This window comes from Oncorhynchus kisutch, linkage group LG22 (assembly GCF_002021735.2).
Source record: "Oncorhynchus kisutch isolate 150728-3 linkage group LG22, Okis_V2, whole genome shotgun sequence".
Classification (NCBI taxonomy): Eukaryota; Metazoa; Chordata; class Actinopteri; order Salmoniformes; family Salmonidae; genus Oncorhynchus; species Oncorhynchus kisutch.
Window position 1 is genome coordinate 52,213,983 of NC_034195.2, and position 24,648 is coordinate 52,238,630.

Below are 24,648 nucleotides of genomic sequence, written 5' to 3' on the forward strand. Positions count from 1 at the left end.
TTATTCACTAGGGTTAGTGTTCTAATAAGATAATTAAACTCAATCAGAAAAATTTGTCATTTTGGTATAGAATTTTGGAATTTTTGTTTGTGTATAAAGTATTTGGCAACAAGAATTAAAAAATTAACAATCATTTTCGTGGTTTTGTTGTCATTGCAATAGTAACATATTGTATATTTTATGTTAAACTCCCAAAATTCTGACACAAATTTACATTCAAAGAATAAGGGAGACAGATTCTTATTTTTCACAGAAAACGCAGATATCATCAATAGCCACAAATTTGGAAATCATAGAATTACTCTTTGACTTTTAGAATGGATTGCGTGAAGCAACATGACAACGTGAACGCGATTGATTGACAGCCTGCTGGGCGGAGCGTTATACTGTATGTTTTTGCATTCCATTTCCGCTGGAATTCGTATCTCCTGCTTTTCTATTATCTCTGGCAGTACATCCTCTAGTCAGAACCAGTGGCAGTAGCTAACCGATTCCAATAGTGTAACTGCAGCCCATAATTCGGGGCGTTTTTGCACTCTTTTGAATGTGGGTCAAAAGGGAAATAAAAGTATTACCTGAGTTTTTTCACTCCCTCCTGCCCTCACAGACGTTAACATACCTGCGGGAAAACAGTGCACGACAAGGGGGGATAAGGACACTGTCTACCGGTCGCCCCCCGCCTCCCGCAAGCACAGCAGACAGGAGGCTGGGGCGACACCATGTGATAACTACCTAGCTAGCGACATCGCTTGTTAGACCGTGTCTCCCCCGCTTCCTGCCGGTTGTGTACGGGAGAAAAACGTGCCAGGTTGGGTCCTTGGCACTCTCCTACATTTGATTTGTATTTTATGAAGAAAATAATAATTAGGAGTTTGTTCCTTTACATGGTGTGATGGCTGATACTATCAAAATATATTTGATTGCCTCATCTTACAATAATCACTGAGCATTAAAACAGCAACAGTCTCATGGCAAATGTGTAAAATAGCATGAAATTAGCTATTAAACTACATTTTTCTCCCTCTGCCCCATGGCAAAAAAAAGCATACCAAAAAAGAATGTATTTTTATTTTGGGTTGGGGGAGTGTAAATACCAATGGAAAAGTACCCTACAACAAAGTGCAAGGCAGCACAGGCTAGGCTCTGAGGATAGCCCACTTTACTGTTGAGTCTGAGGCACAGTACCTAGCTGTAGACTAGCTCAGTGGTAATGCAGAGTGGCATCTATCAGATCTGTAGGGGTTAATGACAAGGAATTACTGAACTGCAAATGGGTAGGTAGGCTCGAGTTGAGTGGTTAATCACGCAGAGGTGGTATTTTAGGTTTGACTGTTGGAACAGTCCCACAGTGTATTTTACAGGAAATGTGTCTCTGTTTTTGCATGGGCTGTTTCTTGAGATAAACAATGTCTCTATGATTGTTGATATTATCCATATCCATATTGAAATAATTCCATTTCCAAAGTATAATTTGGCAATATGTACATTGTTACGTCATGACAATCAAGTAATTGAAATATAATTGAGAGAGAGGGAGAGGGCGCAGTTGAAAATGAGAACTTGTTCTCAACTAGCCTACCTGGTTAAATAAAGGTGAAATTAAAAAAATAAAGAGTGGTTGTCAGTTTATTGTGTGATCTGCTCAGAGGTCCTGTTGATAAATGGAATGTGCAGGTGGGTGAGCCGGTCAAGGATCGATTCAGACGAAGTAGTAGATTGTATGACAAGCGACAGTTTATTCAGAGTGAAGATATTTGGCACAGCGTGCACGGGCTCTTTCTAGTAACTCCGAGTGAGCTAGAAGAGGGAGAGCCCCTAATACAGTTTGTTTACATGTTTTATACAGCACAGAAAGTAGGTTGAGTCTTGAAGTCCTGGTTCTCTGGTTGGATCAGGTCCAGGCGTAGCCTCTGCTGATTGGCTCCTGCAGCCCATGCTTCAGCTGTTGCTTAATGTCCTTGTTGTTTTCCTGAGTCCAGGGTGTGTGTGTGTGTCCTAGATACATTTATCTTATGCAGCTTATGTGTGCAATGAGTTTGTGTGTCTTAATGTATGTGTGTTCCTGTTTTCACAAGGTCAGGCTTTGGCCGATACTGCTGATTAAGGTGTTGTGGTCGAGCCAGTTCCTGTCTATGTGCTGTGAGTGGAGACATCAGCATGTTTGTGTAAGTTCAATTGGGAGATGCTTCCTGTTGAGCAATGTGTGATAGACAGCTACAGTTAATATGCCGAAGTTAATGTGTTATAGCATGCTCAGCTAAGTGCTCATGCTTACAGTCCAGATCTTTATGGTGGAATTGAGGACCATTCCTGCATCTGCAGGAACCCCTCTTTATATTTATATTGGTTACTTGTCGGCGGTTGGCATCCAACGTGTTATGGTCAGTGATGCGTACTTAGCAATTTTGTTGCTAGATTTATCAACTTTTTTTCCCAAACAGCACCTACCAACAAATTTAGCTACTTTCAAAAATGTATTTGGAACTTTTAGCAACTTTTGAAAAGTGACTCAAACGCTAAAATGCACACATTTTCCCGCAAAATTATACAGAAAACTATTTTCTGTCACTCAGTCACAACACACGTGCCTGGCTGCAAACGTACATTGTGAGTGACGTCAGCAGCAGGTGCTCAGCTCGTGCACAGGCAGCAGCAGGCCAGCAGCAATTTCAGCAAATTGCAAATCATTGTTGGCTGACTGCAGCAGCAGTAGTACGGGTTGGACAAGCCAAACCCAATGAATATAGTTGGTCACGAATGTTTGATCTTGAGCAGAACTTACAACATAATTCAACATGTCTCAATCAAATTGGAAAGAAAAGAGTGCAATTCTGTACCTGAACAAATGTCAAATCATATGTTTTGCCGAGATGGCCAGTCAATTTGAGTAACGTTATTATATATTCTACGTAATGACGCAGTTTTACGTTATCACGCAATGACATCACAACATCTTTTAGCAACAAATCAGCCTGCCTCTAGCAACTTACCCTGAAAATTTGTTGGCAACACTGGTGATGGTGCATTATCGCCAATGCAATCCCTCTTCCACTTACCCTCACCAGTAGGCAGTGGCTGCGTTTCAAACTCATCCAAGACACACCCTCGTCCACTTACCCTCACCTTATGCCCTTGGGGGGGGGGGGGGGATCCTGGTGGCCATATTTGTCTTCGATCCAAATGATTAGCCAAGCATAGGAAGTTTGCAACATAAGCACCTCAGCCCTCATTTTTAATGGGAGTTTGCGAGTGTACAATTATGTTCACTTCGGGGCCTGAAACGTCCCATAATTCAATTCGAGATTATTGTATATCCGCTAAGAAAAGTCAGCCAAAAAATGTAAAACGTCAACGTCAATATGGAGTCAACAGACAAGTGTAAGTAAAACCAAATGTAAATAAGGTAGAAGTGGTCCTACTAATGCACAAACGTCTTGTAAAAGTAATAGTGTTTTTGTTTGGTTAGCCTTTGGAAATTGTAGAAATAAAAAAAATATTCCTTCAGAAGTTCCAACTAGGCAGGCTAACGTTAGTTAGCTAATAACTTTTCTAGCTATCATACAGTAGGCGTATATTAATGATTATATAGTTAATATAAGTAGACATGCAGTCATAATTGACTGTAGCGCATATAAAGTGTAACGGATGTGAAACGGCTAGCTTAGTAGCGGTGCGCGCCAAATAGTGACGGTGACGCAACTTGCTCTGAGACCTTGAAGTAGTGGTTCCCCTTGCTCTGCAAGGGCCGTGGCTTTTGTGTAGCGATGGGTAACGACGCTTCGTGGGTGACTGTTGTTGGTGTGTGCAGAGGGTTCCTGGTTCACGCCCGGGTATGGGCGAGGGGACGGTCTAAAGTTATACTGTTACAAAGCACCCACAAGCTGTGGCTGAAAACACAAACGTCGCAGGATGAACGAGTGACGAATTTCTGGGCAAGGGCTGTCCATTTAAAATGAATTCCTTCCTCCCTCCCTTCCTCGTTGCCCTGCAAGTGTATATACTCGTCAGACGTCATCAGAAGTGTCCACTTAATTTGAGGGCTGAGGGCTGTGTCTGTTAAGAGTATGGAATGCCGCCAGAGACTTTCACGCCAGCCTGACGAACACTGCTTAACCCCGCAATGCATAATGTTATGGCGGGAGGGGGGGGGGGGGGCGTCTGTGTATTTACTACATCACTTCCTCACAGCTTTGATAAATCAAATGTATTTATAAAAGCCCTTCTTACATCAGCTGATATCTCAAAGTGCTGTACAGAAACCCAGCCTAAAGCCCCAAACAGCAAGCAATGCAGGTGTAGAAGCACAGTGGCTAGGAAAAACTCCCTAGAAAGGCCAAAACCTAGGAAGAAACCTAGAGTGGAACCAGGCTATGAGGGGTGGCCAGTCCTCTTCTGGCTGTGCCAGGTGGAGATTATAACAGAACATGGCCAAGATTTTCAAATGTTCAGAAATGACCAGCAGGGTCAAATAATAGTAATCACAGTGAATAGGTCAGGGTTCCATAGCCGCAGGCAGAACAGTTGAAACTGGAGCACGGCCAGGTGGACTGGGGACAACAAGAAGTCATCATGCTAGGTAGTCCTGAAGCATGGTCCTAGGGCTCAGGTCCTCCGAGAGAAAGAAAGAGAGAGAAAGAGCATACTTAAATTCACACAGGACACTGAATAAGACAGGAGAAATACTCCAGATATAACAAACTGACCGTAGCCCCCCGACACAAACTACTGCAGCATAAATACTGGAGGCTGAGACCGGAGGGCCCCATCCGATGATACCTCCCGGACAGGGCCAAACAGGCAAGATATAACCCCACCCACTTTGCCAAAGCACAGCCCACACACCACTAGAGGGAAATCTTCAACCTTCAACTTACCATCCCGAGACAAGCCCGAGTATAGCCCACAAAGATCTCCACCACAGCACAACCCAAGGAGGGGGCACCAACCCAGACAGGAAGACCACGTCAGTGACTCAACCCACTCAAGTGACGCACCCCTCCTAGGGACGGCATGGAGGAACACCAGTAAGCCAGTGACTCAGCCCCTGTAATAGGGTTAGAGACAGAGAATCCCAGTGGAGAGAGGGGAACCGGCCAGGCAGAGATAGCAAGGGCAGTTCGTTGCTCCAGTGCCTTTCCGTTCATCTTCACACTCCTGGGCCAGACTACACTCAATCATAGGACCTACTGAAGAGATGAGTCTTCAATTTTATTTTACCTTTATTTAACCAGGTAGGCAAGTTGAGAACAAGTTCTCATTTACAATTGCGACCTGGCCAAGATAAAGCAAAGCAGTTCGACACATTCAACAACAGAGTTACACATGGAGTAAAACAGTCAATAATGGGGCAGCAGCCTAGTGGTTAGAGCGTTGGACTAATAACCGAAAGGTTGCAAGATCAAATCCCCGAGCTGACAAGGTACAAATCTGTCCTTCTGCCCCTGAACAAGGCATTTAATCCACTGTTCCTGGGCCTTCATTGAAAATAAGAATTTGTTCATAACTGACTTGCCTAGTTAAATTTGTAGTTGGATGTCCCTTGGGGGTATCCGTACCTATGTAGGACATGCAAGGGTTAGGTCAATAAACAGGCTGGAGCTAGAACCTCGTGGTCACCCGTCTTTATTTTACATCATACTACATGGTGTCAGAAGTGGTTTTAAAATTCACATAAAAGTGAAGGAGGTACCAAGTAAATCATACATTCAGGCTGTTTCACAGCAGGGAGGGGCACAGTGTTGGAGATAAAACAGCGCATATCGCATATCATTATTTTGCTAGCTAACGAGCAAGGACTAAGCTACTGCTAAGCAACATGTTGCAAGAGGAAGAAGCTGGCGGGATTTCAGGGTTTGCGACTCCAAGTTCAACGGGCTCCGGCGCCAACACGGACAGGCCAGTGGCTAGTGCTGACTGATTTCGCATTAGTCCCCCGGAGAATTTTGTTTGTATGGACATTCAAAACCGGCCGAAATGGATCAGGCGCTTTGAAAGGTACAGGGTAGCATCAGGCTTAAACGTGAAAAATGAGGCATTTCAAGTTAATACACTGATCTACTCTATGGGTGATGAAGCCGAGGATATATTAAATGTTTCAACGTTGACCAAGGAAAAGAAACTTAACTACAGTGCTGTTAAAGACTGTTTTGAAACACATTTTGTAGGGAGACACAACATTATTTTTGAGAGAGCTAGGTTTAATATGCGCAAACAGGAGCAGGGTGAAACCACCGACAGTTTTATCACAGCTGTTCACAAACTAGCAGAACATTGTCAGTTTGGCGCGCTCAGGGAAGAGCTGATCCGAGATTGGATTGTAGTCGGAATAAGAAATATATCACTTTCTGAAAAGTTACAGTTGGATTCCCAGCTTACCTTGTCCAAAGCTGTAAACCAGGTTAGGCAGAGTGAGACAGTAAAAAGACAGCAGACGATGCTGCTCGACAGCAGCTCATTGCAGAACGAAGAGAGTGAGGAAATACATGCATTTTTATACAGAGCTAAAACAACGGAGGGGAACAAATAACAGAGACAGACGTGGAGAAAACAATCACAGACAGCACCAGTAGCCAGTTCAAATGTTTGTCGCAAATGTGGGAAATCCCCTTTCCACACAGATGGAAAGAGTGCCCAGCAAAGGATGCTGGGATGCAGGACATGTCACAGGAGAGGACACTTTTCAGCTGTCTGTCGATTAAAGCAAATGCATGAGGTTTCAGAGGAGGTACAGCAGGACAGCATCTTGCTGGGAGAAGTAAAGGGAAACAATACTGGCTGGCATTCAGACATTAAACTCAATGGGGAGGTTGTGTCATTTAAACTAGACACTGGGGCAGCAGTGACAGCTATCCCAACTAGGCTGTATAGCTATAGCAGAGATGGACCTTTGCTCTCTACAAACAAAAAAACTGTACGGGCCCAGTAATAACATTTTACCAGTGGTAGGGCCCTTGGTGATCAAACTGGAGAGTAAAGACAAAAGTGCCATCCAGCTTGTCTTCGTCATTGACTCTCTAGCCAGACCGTTGCTGGGGCTGCCAGCAATTGAAGCATTGCAACTCATTGAGAGAGTGAGCGAACTGGAGGACCCAGGTGAGGTTTTCAAAAAGAAATTCCCAAGTGTTTTCTGGTCTAGGAAGGATAGAAGGTGACTACAAAATCCACCTGAAAGAGGATGCTGTCTCCTATGCCCTTACCACCACCCCCCCCCCGCCAGGTGCCAATCCCTTTATTGGCCAGAGTAAAGGAAGAGTTGGGGAGGATGGAAGACATTGGGGCGGTGTCTAAAATAGAGAGTCCCACAGACTGGTGTGCAGGGATGGTGGTGGTCCCAAAAGCCAATGGGGAAATAAGGATCTGTGTGGACATGACTAAATTGAATGAGGCACTCTGCAGAGAGAGACACATCTTACCATCAGTGGAGCAGTCACTGGCTCAGTTGGATGGCTCACAAAGCTGGATGCCCGCTCAGGTTTCTGGCAGATACCGCTGTCATCAGAGAGTAGGGCACTCACAACGTTTATAACACCGTTTGGCCGTTACTGTTTTGCCATTTGGAATCGGTCCTGAGCATTTCCAAAGACGCATGTCCCAGCTGTTGGATGGGCTGAGTGGTGTCATAGTCCACGCAGACGATGTGCTCGTGTGCGGAAGGGACAGAGCAGAACATGATGTAAGGCTCACAGCAGTTCTGACCTGACTCCAGGAGACTGGCCTGACACTCAATGAAAAATGCACTTTTGCACAATCAGAGGTCTTGTTCTTGGGACACAAAATCAGTGCAGCTGGAATAGAGCCGGACCCAGAGAAGATCAGCGCTATCACAGATATTCCCAGACCCCAGAATGTGGCTGAAGTCAGGACCTTCTTAGGCATGGCCACATATGTGGGTAAGTTCCTCCCACAGTTCTCAGATACAACCAAACCTCTGAGAGACTTACTAGCCAAAGAGAATGACTGGTCATGGGGTCACATGCAACAGGTAGCATTTGACAAAATCAAAGGAGATCTGGCCTCACAGAGAGTGCTGGCCCAGTACCGTCCCCACGCTAAGACAAAAGTATCAGCGGATGCATCATCCTTTGGGCTAGGGGCGGTCCTCACACAGATGCATCATCCTTTGGGCTAAGGGCGGTCCTCACACAGATGCAGGACAACATGGAGTGGCGTCCAATAGCATACATCTCCCGAAGCTTATCTGACACAGAGCAAAGATATGCTCAAGTGGAGAAGGAGGTGTTGGCTATGACATGGGCATGTGAAAGGCTCAGCCAATACCTTATTGGCCTGCAGTTTACAGCAGAGACTGACCACAAACCACTGATGGCTCTATTAGGGACAAAAGCACTGGACGACTTGCCTCCCAGAGTTCTGCGCTTCCGCCTCAAATTATTGAGGTTCACCTACAAGATGGTGTATGTGCCAGGGAAGGCACTGATCACAGCAGATGCATTCTCCAGGGCCCCAATTAAACGTCCATTATCAGAGGAGGAGCCATGTCTAGAGGGTGAGGTACAGGTGTCCATTAATGCAATAAGGGACAGACTACCTGCATCTCAGACCAAACTGCAGCAGATTGCAAAGGAGCAACAACGAGACCACATCTGCCAACAGATAGTTCAGCAGTGCAAAAAGGGATGGCCAAGGCAGGAGGAACTGCCTCAGCTGCTGAAGCCCTATTGGGTGCACCAACATGACTTCCACTGTAATGGAGACCTTCTCATGAAAGGACAACGGATAGTTATCCCAGAGACTCTACAACCAAAAATGCTCGACAGAGTGCATGATGGACCCATGGGGATAACCAAATGCAGACTGAGGGCTCAACAGTCAATGTGGTGGCTGGGTCTGAGCACTCAGATTGCCAAGCTAGTGGCCCAGTGTGAGGTCTGTACAAAATGTCAACCTTGTCATCCGGAGCCAATGATGGCAACGGAGCTGCCAAAACGGCCATGGCAAAAAGTAGGGGCGGAGATGTTCTATTGGAAAAATGACACTTATCTGCTAGTGGTAGATTACTACTCAAGATACATTGAAATAGCAAAGACACCCATAACCATATCAGCTGGTGTTACCAATGGATTAAAGTCTATTTTTCCCAGGCAAGGGGTCGCTGAGGTCCTGGTTACAGATAACGCTCCCCAGTTCTCTGCGAGCTCCTTTTCTGCTTTTCCCGCAGAATATGACTTCATACATGTGACCAGTAGCCCCTACCATACACAGAGTAATGGTGAGGCAGAGAGAGCTGTGAAAGCAGTCAAGGGACTGCTGAAAAAGAACAGGGATCCATACAGGGCTCTGTTAGCTTACAGAGTTACACCACTGCATCATGGGCCGTCGCCTGCCGAGCTCCTGATGGGCAGGAGGCTGCGTTCCCCATTGCCTGTCTCGCCGGCTCAGCTCAAACCCAGATGGCCTAACAGAAAGGCCTTCGCTGAGAGGGACAAACGTCTGAAACAAACGCAAACTGGAGACTTTTAATCGGAGACACCGTGCTAAGGAGAGGCCAGAGCTGACCGAAGGTCAACGCGTGTGGATTACAAACTCAAAGACACCAGCAATAGTGCTGAGGAAAGCGGATGCCCCACGCTCCTATGTGGAGGACACAGGCTCAGAAGAGGTACGAAGGAACAAAACACACCTCAGAGCTCTTCCAGATCTACCAGCCACACAGACCGAGGCCACAGAAAATGCACAAAAAGAGGGTGAAGGAGAGAGAATGCTCACAGAGCCACAAGCGCGCCCAAAACGGGATGTGAAGCCACCCGAGTGGCTGAAAGACTATGTTACGTGAAGAGAAAACATACGGCTGGGGAACATACCCAGCAAAAAGAGACTGTACCTAAGTTAATGTTCATACTGTGTGATTTAATGCTTTCATACGGTTTCAGGATGGGAAGTAGCATGTTAGAGAATAATACTGGTTTCCAAATTGCATTTCAGTTATGCATGTTGAGTTCTTGTTCATGGGAGAGGGGAAGATGTAGTAGGATGTCCCTTGGGGGCATCCGTACCTATGTAGGACATGCAAGGGTTAGGTCAATAAACAGGCTGGAGCTGGAGCTAGAACCTCGTGGTCGCGCGTCTTTATTTTAGATCATACTACAAAATTAAGGTAAACATTTTTAAAATAAAAGAAGCTCAATAGATGAAAATGTTGGGGGGCTTTTTGTAAATTGAAATTTTCTATTGTAAATGTTAGCAACACCTCCGCCAAGTTCATAAAGTGAGGCTGTTACATCTGCTATCAAACACATCTACAGATTACACATCAATTTTAAGCTAAAATATTGCACATTAATTATCTTACAATGTAAGGGAAAGGGCAGTTGGTATTGGGGGTTAATTGCCTTGCTCAAGGGTAGAACTGCTGATGTTTCGCGTACCTGCGAATGGACTTTTTCCACACTTGCTACTTAACTACATTTAAAACATTTAATATACTTTTAGACTTTCACTCAAGTAGTATTTTACTGGGTACTTACACTTTTATTGGAGTGGTTTAGAAAGAAATTCTGTACTTGCTAGTAAGTGGTTTGTTCGGTTCTGGCCAGCAACAAATCCGTTTCCTCAAACCGTTCCTCGTGCAAACGGTACGTGCGTAAAAAGAGAGAGAGGGGAGAAACGTGACGTCACGTGATTGCGTTCTACTCCCAAGCTGTCGGTGGGTGAAGACATTTCTGATTTTAGTCGAATTTTGAATTTCTGTCTCTCGATTAATTTCACAAGCGCGTATTATTGTGTTTCGTGAAGAATATCGTCATAGAATGCAATTGACAGACGTTGCATAGTATCAGCACTGCTGGTTTGTGGGGAAAACAAAAGGAGGTAAGAAATAAAAACATTATAACGAATCCATACCGTGTTATTTCCATTCCATTCATTCATTCTGTTTATGTAACACGATTGAGCAAATTACAGATTTACAGAATGTGCATAAATAGAATGTAAATGCGGCAAGAAAGGTAGAAACGTCAGACTTGTTTTATTGAGTCCAGCTGAAAAATACCTTATCATGTCGTAGGCTAGGCTCTACTCCTCTGAAGGGCGCTGCTTCTCCATTGACAGTAGTGCTCATCACGATGCAATTGTAGCATACAAACAGCGGCATCTTGCATCCTGCCCATCCTTTAAACTGAAAAACAAATCTGAATTGGAAGGGGAAAAAACACATCATATTGCATAGATTCGTGTTCTCAAAACATCGTTTATTATCAGTATGATGGTATTATTTGGTGCAAAAATATATGCTGGGAAAATGCCCTTCATCCATACAGACTCAACCTCTGATGGACATGACACATTTTGAATGGGCCAAAATGTGATTATTTCAGTCGTCAAAATATGATTGAGATAGCTGCAAATATTCTTCATCACACTGTCAAGCATTATTAAAATGGTTTTAAATAATCTTATGTAGGCTACAATGTACAGTGCATTCGGAAATGATTCAGACCCTTTTACTCTTTCCACATTTTGTTATGTTTCTGATTTAGGATTTAAATAAATTATTTTCCTCATCAATCTACACACTACCCAAATAATGACAAAGCGAAAACAGGTTTTTGTTAATACCTTATTTACATAAGTATTCAGACCTTTTGCTATGAGACTTGAGCTCAGGTGCATCCTGATTCCATTGAATCATCCTTGAGATGTTTCTACAACTTGGAGTCCACCTGTGGTAAATTCATTTGATTGGACATGATTTGGAAAGGCACACACCTGTCTATAGAAGGTTTCACATGTCAGAGCAAAAACCAAGCTATTAGGTTTGAAGGAATTGTCCGTAGAGCTCCGAGACAGGATTGTGTTGAGGCACAGATCTGGGGAAAGGCATCAAAACATTTGTGCAGCATTGAAGGTCCCCAAGAACACCGTGGCCTCCATCATTCTGAAATGGAAAAAGTTTGGAACCACCAAGACTCTTCCTAGAGCTGGCCGCCCGGCCAAACTGAGTAATCGGGGGAGAAGGGCCTTGGTCAGGAAGGTGACCAAGAACCAGATGGTCACTCTGACAGAGCTCTAGCGTTCCTTTGTGGAGATGGGAGAACCTTCCAAAAAGACCATCTCTGTAGCACTCCACCAATCAGGCCTTTATGGTAGAGTGGCCAGATGGAAGCCACTCCTCCGTAAAAAGCACATGACAGCCCGCTTGGAGTTTGCCAAAAGACACCTAAAGACTCAGACCATGAGACACAATATTCTCTGGTCTGATGAAACCAAGATTGAACTCTTTGGCCTGAATGCCAAGCGTCACGTCTGTGGGAAACCTGGTACCATCCCTACGGTGAAGCATGGTGGTGGCAGCGTCAAGCTGTGGGGATGTTTTTCTGCGGCAGGGACTGGGAGATTAGTCAGGATCGAGGGAAAGATGAACGGAGCAAAGTAAAGAGATCCTTGATGAAAACCTGCTCCAGAGCGCTCAGGACCTCAGACTGGGGCGAAGGTTCATCTTCCAACAGGACAGCATAAGCACACAGCCAAGACAACGCAGGAGTAGCTTCGGGACAAGTCTCTGAATGTCCTTGAGTGGCCCAGCCAGAGCCCGGACTTGAACCCGATCAAACATCTCTGGAGAGACCTAAAAATAGCTGTGCAGCGACGCTCCCCATCCAACCTGACAGAGCTTGAGAGGATCTGCAGAGAAGAATGGGAGAAACTCCCCAAGTACAGGTGTTCCAAGCTTGTAGCGTCATACCCAAGAAGACTCGATGCTGTAATCGCTGACAAAGGTGCTTCAACAAAGTACAGAGTAAAAGGTCTGAATACTAATGTAAATGTGATATATATATATTTTTTTTTTAATCTGTTTTTGCTTTTTCATTATGTGGTATTGTGTATAGATTGATGAGGGGGGAAAACAATTTCATCCATTTTAGAATAAGGCTGTAACGTAACAAAATGTGAAAAAAGTCCAGGGATCTGAATACTTTCCGAATGCACTGTATCCCTCCATTAAAGTATGGGTCGTATTTTTAAAAGGCTTGTCTGATGCATCATTGAAGTAACATGTCACTGCATGAAAATGCACATTTACGGGTCGAACCATCCAGTGCACAAGTCCGTTTAAAAACGTACCGTTTCTGAAAATTAGCAGGCACGTGTCCAACATTGTTTGGTCCCGTAAATCTCCGATAACACCGTCAACAGTTCAGTGAATCGGGTCCAGACACATCCACCCACTTACCAGGACACATCTTGAAATTCCAGTGCATGCCTTTGACATCAGTTGCAATACATCTGTCCACGTACGCCCATGTCTCTTCCATAAATGTCAGTAAATGGCCGTGCGCTTGCTTAAGGTTGCACATACTTACCCTCCCCACACGCACACACACCGAAAGCTTATGCTAGTCGTTGGTAGCTTGCCTTAGTAGCTGTCACTGGTGTATATATAAAAATAAACTATTCATTATTTAAAGAATGAGTCAATTAGGATTGAATTAAATTACTTTTCATAATTTTTTATTATCACAACTGAGTTCCGACACCTTTTCAGAAATAAAATTCAAGCAAGGTTTTTCCAGCACCTCATGACATCGCTATACTAAAACAACTCTTTAGTTCCTTGAATAAAACACACAAATACACTTCTTGAAGGATGACGTTTTAGTTGACTAGAAGAAAGTGGGTAATAGCATCTGCATAGGCTAAACAGGGCCTGAAACTAAAGTAAGATCCATGGAGACTAGCCCTAGGCTAAGCTGGATGACTCCTGCCAGTACTCTGCTCGATTCTTTTGAACACACTTTAATTTTGAATGATGTACTTCTCTGCTTACATGGGTTAAAGGGGGTATACCTCATTTAGAGGAATATGAACAAGCCTATTCAAAGATCAACAAAAGTGTTAAAAAATATATTTTTTAACACACTACTGACAGGAGTCAATGCTTGGTCCAGGGTGAGCCTCCATTGGGGTAGCTATAGTGTTGATATTTGAGGGGTCCGTGGGATATAGGTTGCCTTGTTGAAAACTCCCCAGACATGATCCGTGCGGTGTGGCTCGCCAAGTAGCTCTGGTCCTTCTCCAAGGGGCTCTGTTGTTCTTGACTACGTTCAATGAGCACCTCATTCCGGAAGTAGGGGGGCTTGACGAACCACACTGGTTTGCTGTTTTGCAGGCCATCTTCCTCATCGCTCATCCGGTCCACATTAACTTCTCTCCAAATGTCTCTCATCCTCTGCAAGCACTCTCCACCGTGCGTCTAGACCCAATAGAACACAGTAAACAAACGCACAAATCTCAAGTCGTGCATATTCATATTCCCACTCTTCAGAGAGAATGCAAAAGTGTTATCTTTGTTGAATTGAGTTGTAACATTTACACAATCTCTAGAAGAATCTACTTTATTAGCTAATTGCCTTTGCAAAAATATATGTCTTACTAGGTGTGTATGTGTAACGGATGTGAAATGGCTAGTTAGTTACCGGTGGTGCGCGCTGGTAGTGTTTCAATCTGTGACGTCACTCGCTTTGAGACCTTGAAGTAGTGGTTCCCCTTGCTCTGGTTCGATCCCGGGTATGGGTGAGGGGACGGACTAAAGTCATACTGTTACATTGGTGCCGTGACCCGTATCACTGGTTGCTGCGGAAAAGGAGGTCGTCAAAAGGGGAGTGAGTGTAATGGATGTGAAATGGCTAGATAGTTAGTGGTGGTGCGCGCTGGTAGCGTTTCAATCGGTGACGTCACTCGCTTCGAGACCTTGAAGTAGTGGTTCCCCTTGCTCTGCAAGGGCCGCGGCTATTGTGGAGCGATGGGTAACGATGCTTCTTGGGTGTCAGTTGTTGATGTGTGCAGAGGGTCCCTGGTTCGAGCCCGGGTATGGGCGAGGGGACGGACTAAAGTTATACTGTTACATATGTATGATGCATCAGGGCTAGCTAGTGTTAGCTAATTTATCAATAAATGTGCAAAACCACTATATATACACCCATGCATTACGTTAAATGTAACAAAATCCTAAGAACAGCTAGCCAACTACAATATAAGCTAAAAGCCTAGCGCTGAGCTAGATAATGTTAGCACTTAGCAATTAGCATGCAACAGTTAGATACAAATTTCATAAAAAGTCAACTTAGAAAATATAATTAGTGTTGTTTGTATATAAATACATTTATAACAGAAATTAAAAATAATCTGAGACGCCATCTTGTTCTCATTAATTTACATTAATTTACAAAGTTAGCCAGTTTAGTTTAGCTACACTCTTATGAATGAGAATCTCACTTGTTTTTCACTCGGTCAAAACCCTTATTATACATAAAAAATACTAGAAAACTCATCACAGGTTAGATAAACAATGGATACATGGAGAGTTGGCTTCTTTTCACAGGGGTGCTTCTCTTCCAACACACGAGTTTGAGAGGTACGTGCCTGTGGCATTTGAGAATTTACTTTACTTTACGTGCACGGTCTGGATATTTCCAGAAACGTATTAATGCATAATTGGGAATTGACTATAACACAATTACCATATCACGGATGCGCGGAAGTCTACAGGAGTCCACAATCAAATTGGGAAATTCCCACCCACGACCGGGCACCTTAAATTTCACGGGAATATAGCAGATCCGATTTCACCCAGAAATGTTGCTTTTCATGCAGTGCTGCACATTACATTGTAATCTCATATTGTAGCCGTGGAGCTGGTGGGCTAGCTATATATGAGCGCAAAGCACACTGGGAGGGACACTGGGACAGCCGGTTTTGGTGTCATTTCACAGGTACCTCCTCATGCATTGGCCACTCAATGTTTTTCATAGTCCTATCGACATTTCATAAGATTTAGGCAAAAGTTGTATAGCCAATTTGTTTCTGGATTGAATATGAAGGTAATTTATAGCTTTTTATGATAGATAGCCAAAAACACATGATATTATACTTTGATTAATACAACTTTATATTCTTTTCAGTTTTGATTTCCAAGGCAATTGGGTGTTGGATCATAATTATTTTCAACTGGAGGGTCAAATCCAGTTGTAATGGCAGGTAGGTTATAACTGATTTTAATGATCTCATTCATACAAGGATATCATCATAGTAGAGATTTTTTTAGTGTGACTTCTGTGTGTATTGAATTATGACTTTTTAAAAAGGTATAAGCATGTTATTATCATATAATTGTAGTATGACTGCACATTGCTTAACAGTAATATTTTATTAATCAAGTACAAATGTTGTCTTGATCAGGTTCAATGACCTGTACTTCAACCCAAAATAATATATTGTTTTCGTTCAAGATCTGACTAATTAAAGGGAATTACCAGCAACATCAACGTGATAGCTTTGTCCTTTTCTTTTCTTTTTTCGCAGAAAACAATTTCCCTCCCCTGCCTCGCTTCATCCCTCTGAGGCCATGTTTCTATCAGGATTTTAACGAGATCCCAGATGTACACCGTTCCATGTGCAAGAAGCTGTACTACCTATGGATCTGTGAGTGTTGCTGATCTCAAATGGCACCTTTTTATTGTTTTTGTCATGCACTACTTTTAACCAGGGCACATAGGGTTTCTGGTCCAAACTAAGGGTTTCTGGTCCAAACTAAGGGTTTCTGGTCCAAGCTAAGGGTTTCAGGTCCAAGCTAAGGGTTTCAGGTCCAAGCTAAGGGTTTCAGGTCCAAGCTAAGGGTTTCAGGTCCAAGCTAAGGGTTTCAGGTCCAAGCTAAGGGTTTCAGGTCCAAGCTAAGGGTTTCAGGTCCAAGCTAAGGGTTTCAGGTCCAAGCTAAGGGTTTCAGGTCCAAGCTAAGGGTTTCAGGTCCAAGCTAAGGGTTTCAGGTCCAAGCTAAGGGTTTCAGGTCCAAGCTAAGGGTTTCTGGTCCAAGCTAAGGGTTTCTGATCCAAGCTAAGGGTTTCTGGTCCAAACTAAGTAGTATACATGTATAGGGAACAGGGTGACATTTGGAAGACACCCTGTGATTAGAGACTGAGGCATCTGGACTGGTTTCCCAGACATAGATATAGCAAAGCTAGTTCTTATATGGCATTTTCCGTTGACAATGCTTTTAGGTCCGGTCCTGAACTTGGCTAAATTTGGGTGTGTGGGTAAACCAGCTTCAAATGTTCAAAAGGTACTCTTTATATTTCAAATGCCATCATGTATCACAGCTAATATTCTTCAAAGAGATGCCGGTAGAATATTAGAGGTATATACTGCGTACCGGGCACCACTGGCTCACTCTTAACAAATCCATTTACATACTGTATTTAATGTGTAGATCACTAAAGTGGACGACATACCGGTAAACTTTTAAGAGCCTCATCTGCTACTGTTTGACCTTCCTTTTAACATCACCTGTGTGTGTTTTTTTTACCCAAAATAATATGAGGAAACACAGGTATACAGTAGCAGGAAGGCTGGTATAGCTGATTTGTGACATATAGGCATCCATCCAATAATGATGTTTTGTCTTTTTTTTCCATCACAATCATCTTCCACTAGTTTAAAGCCTCCCATCTCTATACCATTTAACCTGACAACAATAACTGAACATGAAGCTAATAGTTCAATCATCATCTTTTATATGTGGCTGATATGTATACCTTTTTCATTTGTCATTTTCATTTCATTATCACTCAGGCCGGAGGGGGGGGGGAATATAAAAGTAAGTTTAAATACAGAAATAGGTCATGTTTAGTTTGTGCCTCTTAGCCTACTAGTCAGTGTATTGTGTGTTGAATGGATAGCTGATTGCTTTAGTTTTTAGAAAGTCCCAAATGATGCCCTCTATGGTGTTATTTTTATTTATTGACTTGGCTCGTTAAATAAATATATACAAAAAAAAGAAGCAGACCATAACTTGGTCATAGAGATCTTTCCTTTTATATCTCAGATTCTAAACCATAAAGCTACCGTTACTGTCTCTGTAGACTCCCATACATAATGCTACCGTTACTGTCTCTGTAGACTCCCATACATAATGCTACCGTTACTGTCTCTGTAGACTCCCATACATAATGCTACCGTTACTGGCTCTGTAGACTCCCATACATAATGCTACCGTTACTGTCTCTGTAGACTCCCAAACATAAAGCTACCGTTACTGGCTCTGTAGACTCCCATACATAAAGCTACCGTTACTGTCTCCGTAGACTCCCATACATAAAGCTACCGTTACTGGCTCTGTCGACTCCCATACATAAAGCTACCGTTACTGGCTCTGTCGACTCCCATACATAAAGCTACCGTTACTGGCTCTGTCGACTCCCATACATAAAGCTACCGTTACTGGCTCTGTCGACTCCCATACATAAAGCTACCGTTACTGTCTCTGTAGACTCCCATACATAAAGCTACCGTTACTGGCTCTGTCGACTCCCATACATAAAGCTACCGTTACTGGCTCTGTCGACTCCCATACATAAAGCTACCGTTACTGGCTCTGTCGACTCCCATGCATAAAGCTACTGTCTCTGTAGACTCCCATACATAAAGCTACCGTTACTGTCTCTGTAGACTCCCATACATAAAGCTACTGTCTCTGTAGACTCCCATACATAAAGCTACCGTTACTGTCTCTGTAGACTCTATACATAAAGCTACCGTTACTGTCTCTGCAGACTCCTATACAAATCTGAAGTAACCAATTAAACTTTGCTACTTTGCTAGATGAATCATCCAATAACAGACTGTGGTGTTCCTTTTTCCCATTTCCATTGCATGCCCTAATGAACATGACCAATGCTGCAGCAGTTCAAATAATGCAAAGTCGACCATTAATATAGTTATTTAACCCCCCTCCCCCACACCGGTTATTGTTACAGTTAACAGTGCCACCTTGGCGGTCAATCTGATTGGCTGCCTGGCGTGGATGTGCGGCGGGGGTGGAGCCACTAACTTTGGCATGGCCATTCTGTGGCTCATCCTGTTCACCCCCTGTTCCTACGTGTGCTGGTTCAGACCCATCTACAAGGCCTTCAAGTAAGTACATCCTTCTTTCTGACACCTGGGGTGCGTTCATTTCGGTTCAACATTTTGCCAAAGTTTGGTCGTTCAGTAACAGTACTGATCATTCCATTGAAATAAATGTTGAACACCGTTCTGTCTTACTCAACGCACGCACCCTTATGTTACGTTATACTGTCATGGATGAGGCGGAGAGAAGTGATTAAAGTTAACGTACAGTACATGTTTAATGAGAAGGTGATGGGGCAACAACGTAGCTCATACATCTGGAGTCCACTTCTGACATCGTGTGTTAAGTTCTCATGAGGCAGAGAGGACGTCAGTCAAGTTACAGTAGACCATTTCCACAGTAGGTTAAATCCTGGATTTCTGACTAGATTTACTTCTCTTCTCCCCCATTTTTAGGACTGACAGCTCGTTCAACTTCATGGCGTTCTTCTTCGTGTTCATGGCCCAGGTGGTGATCAGCATCATTCAGTGTATAGGCATCCCAGGCTGGGGCGTCTGGTAAGGATGGAGCCTGGTTCAGTCTGATGAAGGCCATTGACATAGGGCTGGGCGATATTGCCTAAGTATGGTTTTTAGTTTTTTTTCATTGATGATATTTTATGTTTTTGATTAATAAAAATTCTAAATTTGCTTTATTAGTGCGTGACCCTACAGTGGCAACACATATTCTAAATTATTTCAATGAGTCTTTCTCCATTCTGATTGGTTTATACAGTTCAATTCAACTTCAACCTAATATAATTTCCTGCATTTCAATCAAATGTAGCCTTTCCTGCACTCATTTGAGATAATTTCCACACTGCCATGATATGGACAAAATAACTAGGCCTTATATTTAACCAAATGTTGAAATTGCGATTTAGATCAAAACACTTGTGTGAACTTTTGGAATGTTTATTATAATTCTATAGTTAGAATATAAATAATAGTGGGTACTTTGAATACAGTGGTTGACATGACAACGAAGGAAAATGCCATGGACGTGTTATTGTGATAGGTTAGGAACCAAAGTGATGTTCAGTGTTTCCTAGGGGACCCTATAATCTTTGGCTACATTAAATCTTTATTCATATAGCCAACATATACATGCTTTGCCTATTTTTCATTGATTTAGAAGATACTGTTGCACAAACAAAATGCTGATTTAGGCCTCCACCAGCACTGGTATCAGGCTGTATTAGCTAGCTACGTTTGCGCTGACTCTGTACTTTTATAGCCAGCTAACTAGCGATTAGCATTAGTGGCTAACACGATTTAGCTTACCTTGCTAAGAAAATAAAAACGAGCTATTTGCAGATGTAAGAAACACAAATGAATATTGTAATTATAGAACGCTTGTGGATTTATATTCAGATCAAATTGGTAACAACATTGATATAGTGTGTGCTGCATTGACCATGTAGACTGAACAAAAGTGTCTCGTGGTCAAGCAACAACAAATGCGCTCCTTGAGTGACGGGGCGGGACTAGATCTGTTGAAGCGGCGTGGAGAGAGAGATGACTCGAGGTAGCGGAGTAAACTTTAACAATGTACGTTACACACTGCGTATCACATTTAACAAACCAAACATTCAAATACCGCCATAGAAGTTAAAGTAAAACCCAAACCGGTCAATGCATCAATACTGGGGTATGTAGTAAAATACAGTATACCGCCTAGCCCTACACTGATGGCCAAAACGTCAGTTAAAAAATAAATAAACGTTTTAAATTATTGGCTGTAAAAGGAATGGCCTCTGAGTCTGGTCACTCTTAAGGTTTCTTCCTTCTAGGGAGCTTTTCCTTGCCAATGTCGGTGCTCTTTAATGGGGTCTTGGCCGGGTTAACCATTTTGTGACAACAGTTGATGTAAAAAGGGCTAAACTATTTTATTGATTGACCTGATTGTCGGCCATTGGCCTACTGTTTAATTGTATTGTTACCATTAGGGAACCCTGCCTTAGAACAGTCCTCCACTTGTTTCTTCTTCTCCTTCCTTCCTCTAGTGGCTGGCTGGCTACCATCACCTTCTTCAGCACCAATATAGGTTCTGCTGTTGTCATGCTGATCCCCACCATCATGTTCACTGCCATGGCTGTCCTCTCCTTCACCGGGCTCACCAAGGTACAATATACACTTTACACTTCAGCAGTACCGATCACTTTTCTCACTCTGACTACAGTAAAATGCAACTCTAGTAACTATGTGAAATGTGTGGTTCATGTTACTGTATGTCAGGGGTCCCCAACTGGCAGGATTGCGGGATGAATTTTGCCTGTGGGTGATTTTATTGGTCCCCCAAGTTTTTTTTTTTTTGTTTTTTTTAGTCGTTGGACATAAGACTAAAAACACCAGCAAATCTGTTCCAAGTGATTTAAAATGTAGGAAATCTGTAACAAATTATTCCCACAAATAATAGAGATATACAGTATTTGATTGTATACATATCTAAGTAATGATTATGTTTTAGTCAAATATTATATCTGTTTGGGCTTCTTGTGGTCAATTTGCAGTCTACTAATTATTTGCAATTATGTTCCGGGCCCTCTGACCATGCGTTCTAGAAAAAAAATCTGTAAGTCTGTATCCTGCGGAGGACAACTATCTGATGGGTTGCTATAGTAACAGGAGATCCGATCTTATTTAGAGCAAAGACAGTATTTATTTCCTGCGACTTTAGTTTGACTTGGCTGTAATATGACTCACAAAATCTCAAGGACTGGCGGTAAAAAAAAAAAATCCCTTTTGCTAACTCGGGGCACATTTAACCCCTCATTGATGTTTGAACACTGAAATGTTAGTTAATGCCCCAGTTTTTTTTTTTTTTTATTAAAAAAATATCTCTGACTCGTGCAGGTCCACACCAGAGTTGATGGGGACGTTGGATAATTTTTTTGTTTTGGCCTGGTCTGACTTTTTACCTTTTGTTGTTTGACAAGCAGTAATATGAATCTCTAACATCATCTCAATCTCTCCCTGACTCTCTCCAGGTCCACAACATGTACCGTGACACCGGGGCCAGTATTATATACAGTCTGGTCCAAAAGTATTGGCATTTATTTATTTATTTATATCAAATGATATGCAAATAGGGAAGAAAATACCCTCTATCTACTGTAAAATATGGTAATAAATCTTTGATGTTATGGGGCTATTTTGCTTCCGTCTTGGGGCTCTTGTTAAGGTCAACGGCATCATGAACTTTACACAGTACCAGGACATTTATAAACCCTGGTTGCCTCTGCTAGAAGGTTGAAACATGGCCACAAGTGTATCTTCCAGTAAGACAATAACCCCCAAGGACACATCGCGATCCACAAAGAAATGGTTAATTGACCACAAAAATCAAAATTTTGCAATAACCATCTCAGTTTCCAGCCATGATCGAAACCCCATTGAAAACCGGTGGTTTGAATGAAAGAAGGCAGTCCATAAGTGCATACATAGGATATCAAGGATCTGGAAAGATTCTGTATGGAGGAATGGTCTAAGATTCCTCCCAATGTGTTCTCCAACTCATTAAAGATTTTAGAAAAAAAGCTCTGTGTCGTTATCCTACCAAGGGGAGGGTTCTGGGGTACAGGGGTGGCAATAATTGTTTTGCCCTTGTTAAAATCAATTTTTCTGAGCAATTGTATAAAATATGAGTTTCCCATTTTTTTTGCACACACAATGTAGCTCAGTATTTTAATTATTTATTTTATAGTGTTTTTGCTTATCTTTATCAAGGGTGCCAATAATTTTGGACCTGACTGTATGTCTGTATGTCTCTCACACTATTTTGTTCTTTCTCTCTCTCCACGCACAAAACATGTACCGTTGCACTGAAGGACAGTACTCTTTCTCTCTGTCCTCTGTTTGACTTTCTCGCTCTCTCTCTCTCTCTATTCAGTTCAATTGAAAGGGCTTTATTGGCATGGGAAACATGTTTACATTGCCAAAACAAGTGAAATAAAGAAAAGTGAGAAGACACAAAACATCAACAAAAAATATGTTTTTCTCTAGGAGAGAAAAGACCGTATTCATTCTCAAGACCTCTGTATTACTTGCCGTAATATAACTCAAGCACCATGTCTCCCTGACAACATGTACCGTGGCACCCGGCCAGTATTCTGTACGTCTCTCACACACTAGCTACAGTAATATAACTCACACACCATGTCTCCCTGACAACATGTACCGTGGCACCGGGCCAGTATTCTGTACGTCTCTCTCACACACTAGCTACAGTAATATAACTCACTCTAATACCATCTCTCTGACTCTCTCCAGGTGCACAACATGTACCGTGGCACTGGGGGCAGTATGAGTAAAGCACAGGAGGAGTGGACCACCGGGGCCTGGAAGAACCCTCACGTCCAGCAGGCGGCGCAGCAGGCCGCTGTAGGGGTGGCGCAGGGAGCCATGCAGCAGCAACAACCCCAGTACTCACAGGCACCCACCTACAACTACGACGACCCGGGCATGTAGGGCAGGGTGGAGGAGAGTGTCAGGGTGGGAGATGGGGGGGAGTGTGAGAGGGGGGGTGAGATATAGCCAGGGTGGAGGGGAGGGTGAGATATAGCCAGGGTGGAGGGGAGGGTGAGATATAGCCAGGGTGGAGGGGAGGGTGAGATATAGCCAGGGTGGAGGGGAGAGTGAGATATAGCCAGGGTGGAGGGGAGAGTGAGATATAGTCAGGGGGGAGGGGGAGAGGGGGAGGAGATATAGCCAGGGTGGAGGAGGGGAGGAGATATAGCCAGGGTGGAGGTGAGGGGGAGATATAGCCAGGGTGGAGGAGAGGGTGGGGAGATATAGCCAGGGTGGAGGGGAGGGTGGGGAGATATAGCCGGAGGGGAGGGTGGGGAGATATAGCCAGGGTGGAGGGGAGGGTGGGGAGATATAGCCAGGGTGGAGGGGAGGGTGGGGAGATATAGCCAGGGTGGAGGGGAGGGTGGGGAGATATAGCCAGGGTGGAGGGGAGGGTGGGGAGATATAGCCAGGGTGGAGGGGAGGGTGGGGAGATATAGCCAGGGTGGAGGGGAGGGTGGGGAGATATAGCCAGGGTGGAGGGGAGGGTGAGGAGATATAGCCAGTGTGAAGGGGAGGGTGAGGAGATATAGCCAGGGTGGAGGGGAGGGGAGGGGATATAGCCAGGGTGGAGGAGAGGATGAGAGGGAGGTGAGCTATAGCCAGGGTGCCAGTCTGTTTCTCGTCAACTCCTCATGGAATCGTCAGTTGGCAAGAGAGATAAAAACGGAGCCACACAGGGTAGGCGAGGGACAGACCGAGATGAAAAGGGATGATCATCAAATGAGAACAAAATTCACAATTTAGGGTTCAATTCAGAATAGGATGATGTGATGTTTTGATTTTGCTTCAAAAGGTTCCCCTTAAGCATAAGAATAATATGTTTTACTGAACTCACACATCTATCCCTTCGCGTGGACCAACACTCCAACCATGCACGTAGTTATTATTACACATAGTTCCACGCACGATGAATTTCCTCTGCTTCCATGTGCCAGACAGACACTTGCACTGCCCCGTAATTCTGATTCGCTTTTGAATAGAAGAATATACAATACAGTCTTACTAGAGCCAATGCCATGTTTCAGAAAATATGATGGGTTATTGCTTTTGGAAGGATGGTTTTATTTTATGGACAGAGCTTAGCAGGAACTAGTAGGATTGTGATGTCTTTGTCTTTGAGAAACAGTTTATACCTTTTATTTTTTTTATTTTTTTGCAGTGCTGTATCATTATAAAGGATAA

At 43.4% G+C, this 24,648-nt stretch overlaps 1 protein-coding gene and 2 long non-coding RNA genes across 6 annotated transcripts; 1 reads left to right on the plus strand and 2 right to left on the minus strand.

Moving 5' to 3' along the window:
• Positions 1-1,712: 1,712 nt before the first annotated feature.
• LOC116356327 (uncharacterized) lies at positions 1,713-10,602 on the minus strand. Its single transcript, XR_004204825.1, has 2 exons — positions 10,485-10,602; positions 1,713-4,609 (listed from the first exon to the last, which is right to left on the minus strand). It is a non-coding gene; the product is annotated as an uncharacterized LOC116356327 (long non-coding RNA).
• LOC109875976 (secretory carrier-associated membrane protein 5) lies at positions 1,718-23,464 on the plus strand. 4 transcript variants are annotated; one of them, XM_020468434.2, is made up of 7 exons: positions 1,718-2,165; positions 15,918-15,993; positions 16,318-16,437; positions 18,765-18,921; positions 19,312-19,413; positions 20,901-21,018; positions 23,167-23,464. In XM_020468434.2, exons 2-7 carry the CDS (start codon positions 15,987-15,989, stop codon positions 23,362-23,364), a joined length of 702 nt encoding a protein of 233 aa, XP_020324023.1. In that variant the 5' UTR covers positions 1,718-2,165; positions 15,918-15,986; the 3' UTR covers positions 23,365-23,464. The 4 variants fall into 4 exon arrangements, 3 of the variants coding, with proteins under 3 accessions (XP_020324023.1, XP_020324024.1, XP_020324022.1); XM_020468435.2 differs by lacking the exon at positions 1,718-2,165 and adding an exon at positions 10,012-10,114; XM_020468433.2 differs by lacking the exon at positions 1,718-2,165 and adding an exon at positions 10,668-10,827.
• Positions 13,452-15,660, minus strand: LOC116356329 (uncharacterized). The gene is made up of 3 exons (XR_004204827.1): positions 15,477-15,660; positions 14,433-14,589; positions 13,452-14,209 (listed from the first exon to the last, which is right to left on the minus strand). It is a non-coding gene; the product is annotated as an uncharacterized LOC116356329 (long non-coding RNA).
• Positions 23,465-24,648: the final 1,184 nt, after the last annotated feature.

Bases quoted from the DNA above. Each gene is read 5' to 3' on its own strand.
- LOC109875976 (XM_020468434.2), top strand. The intron at 16,438-18,764 runs GTGAGTGTTGCT...TTATTGTTACAG, and splicing joins GCTGTACTACCTATGGATCT to TTAACAGTGCCACCTTGGCG. The intron at 19,414-20,900 runs GTAAGGATGGAG...TCCTTCCTCTAG, and splicing joins ATCCCAGGCTGGGGCGTCTG to TGGCTGGCTGGCTACCATCA.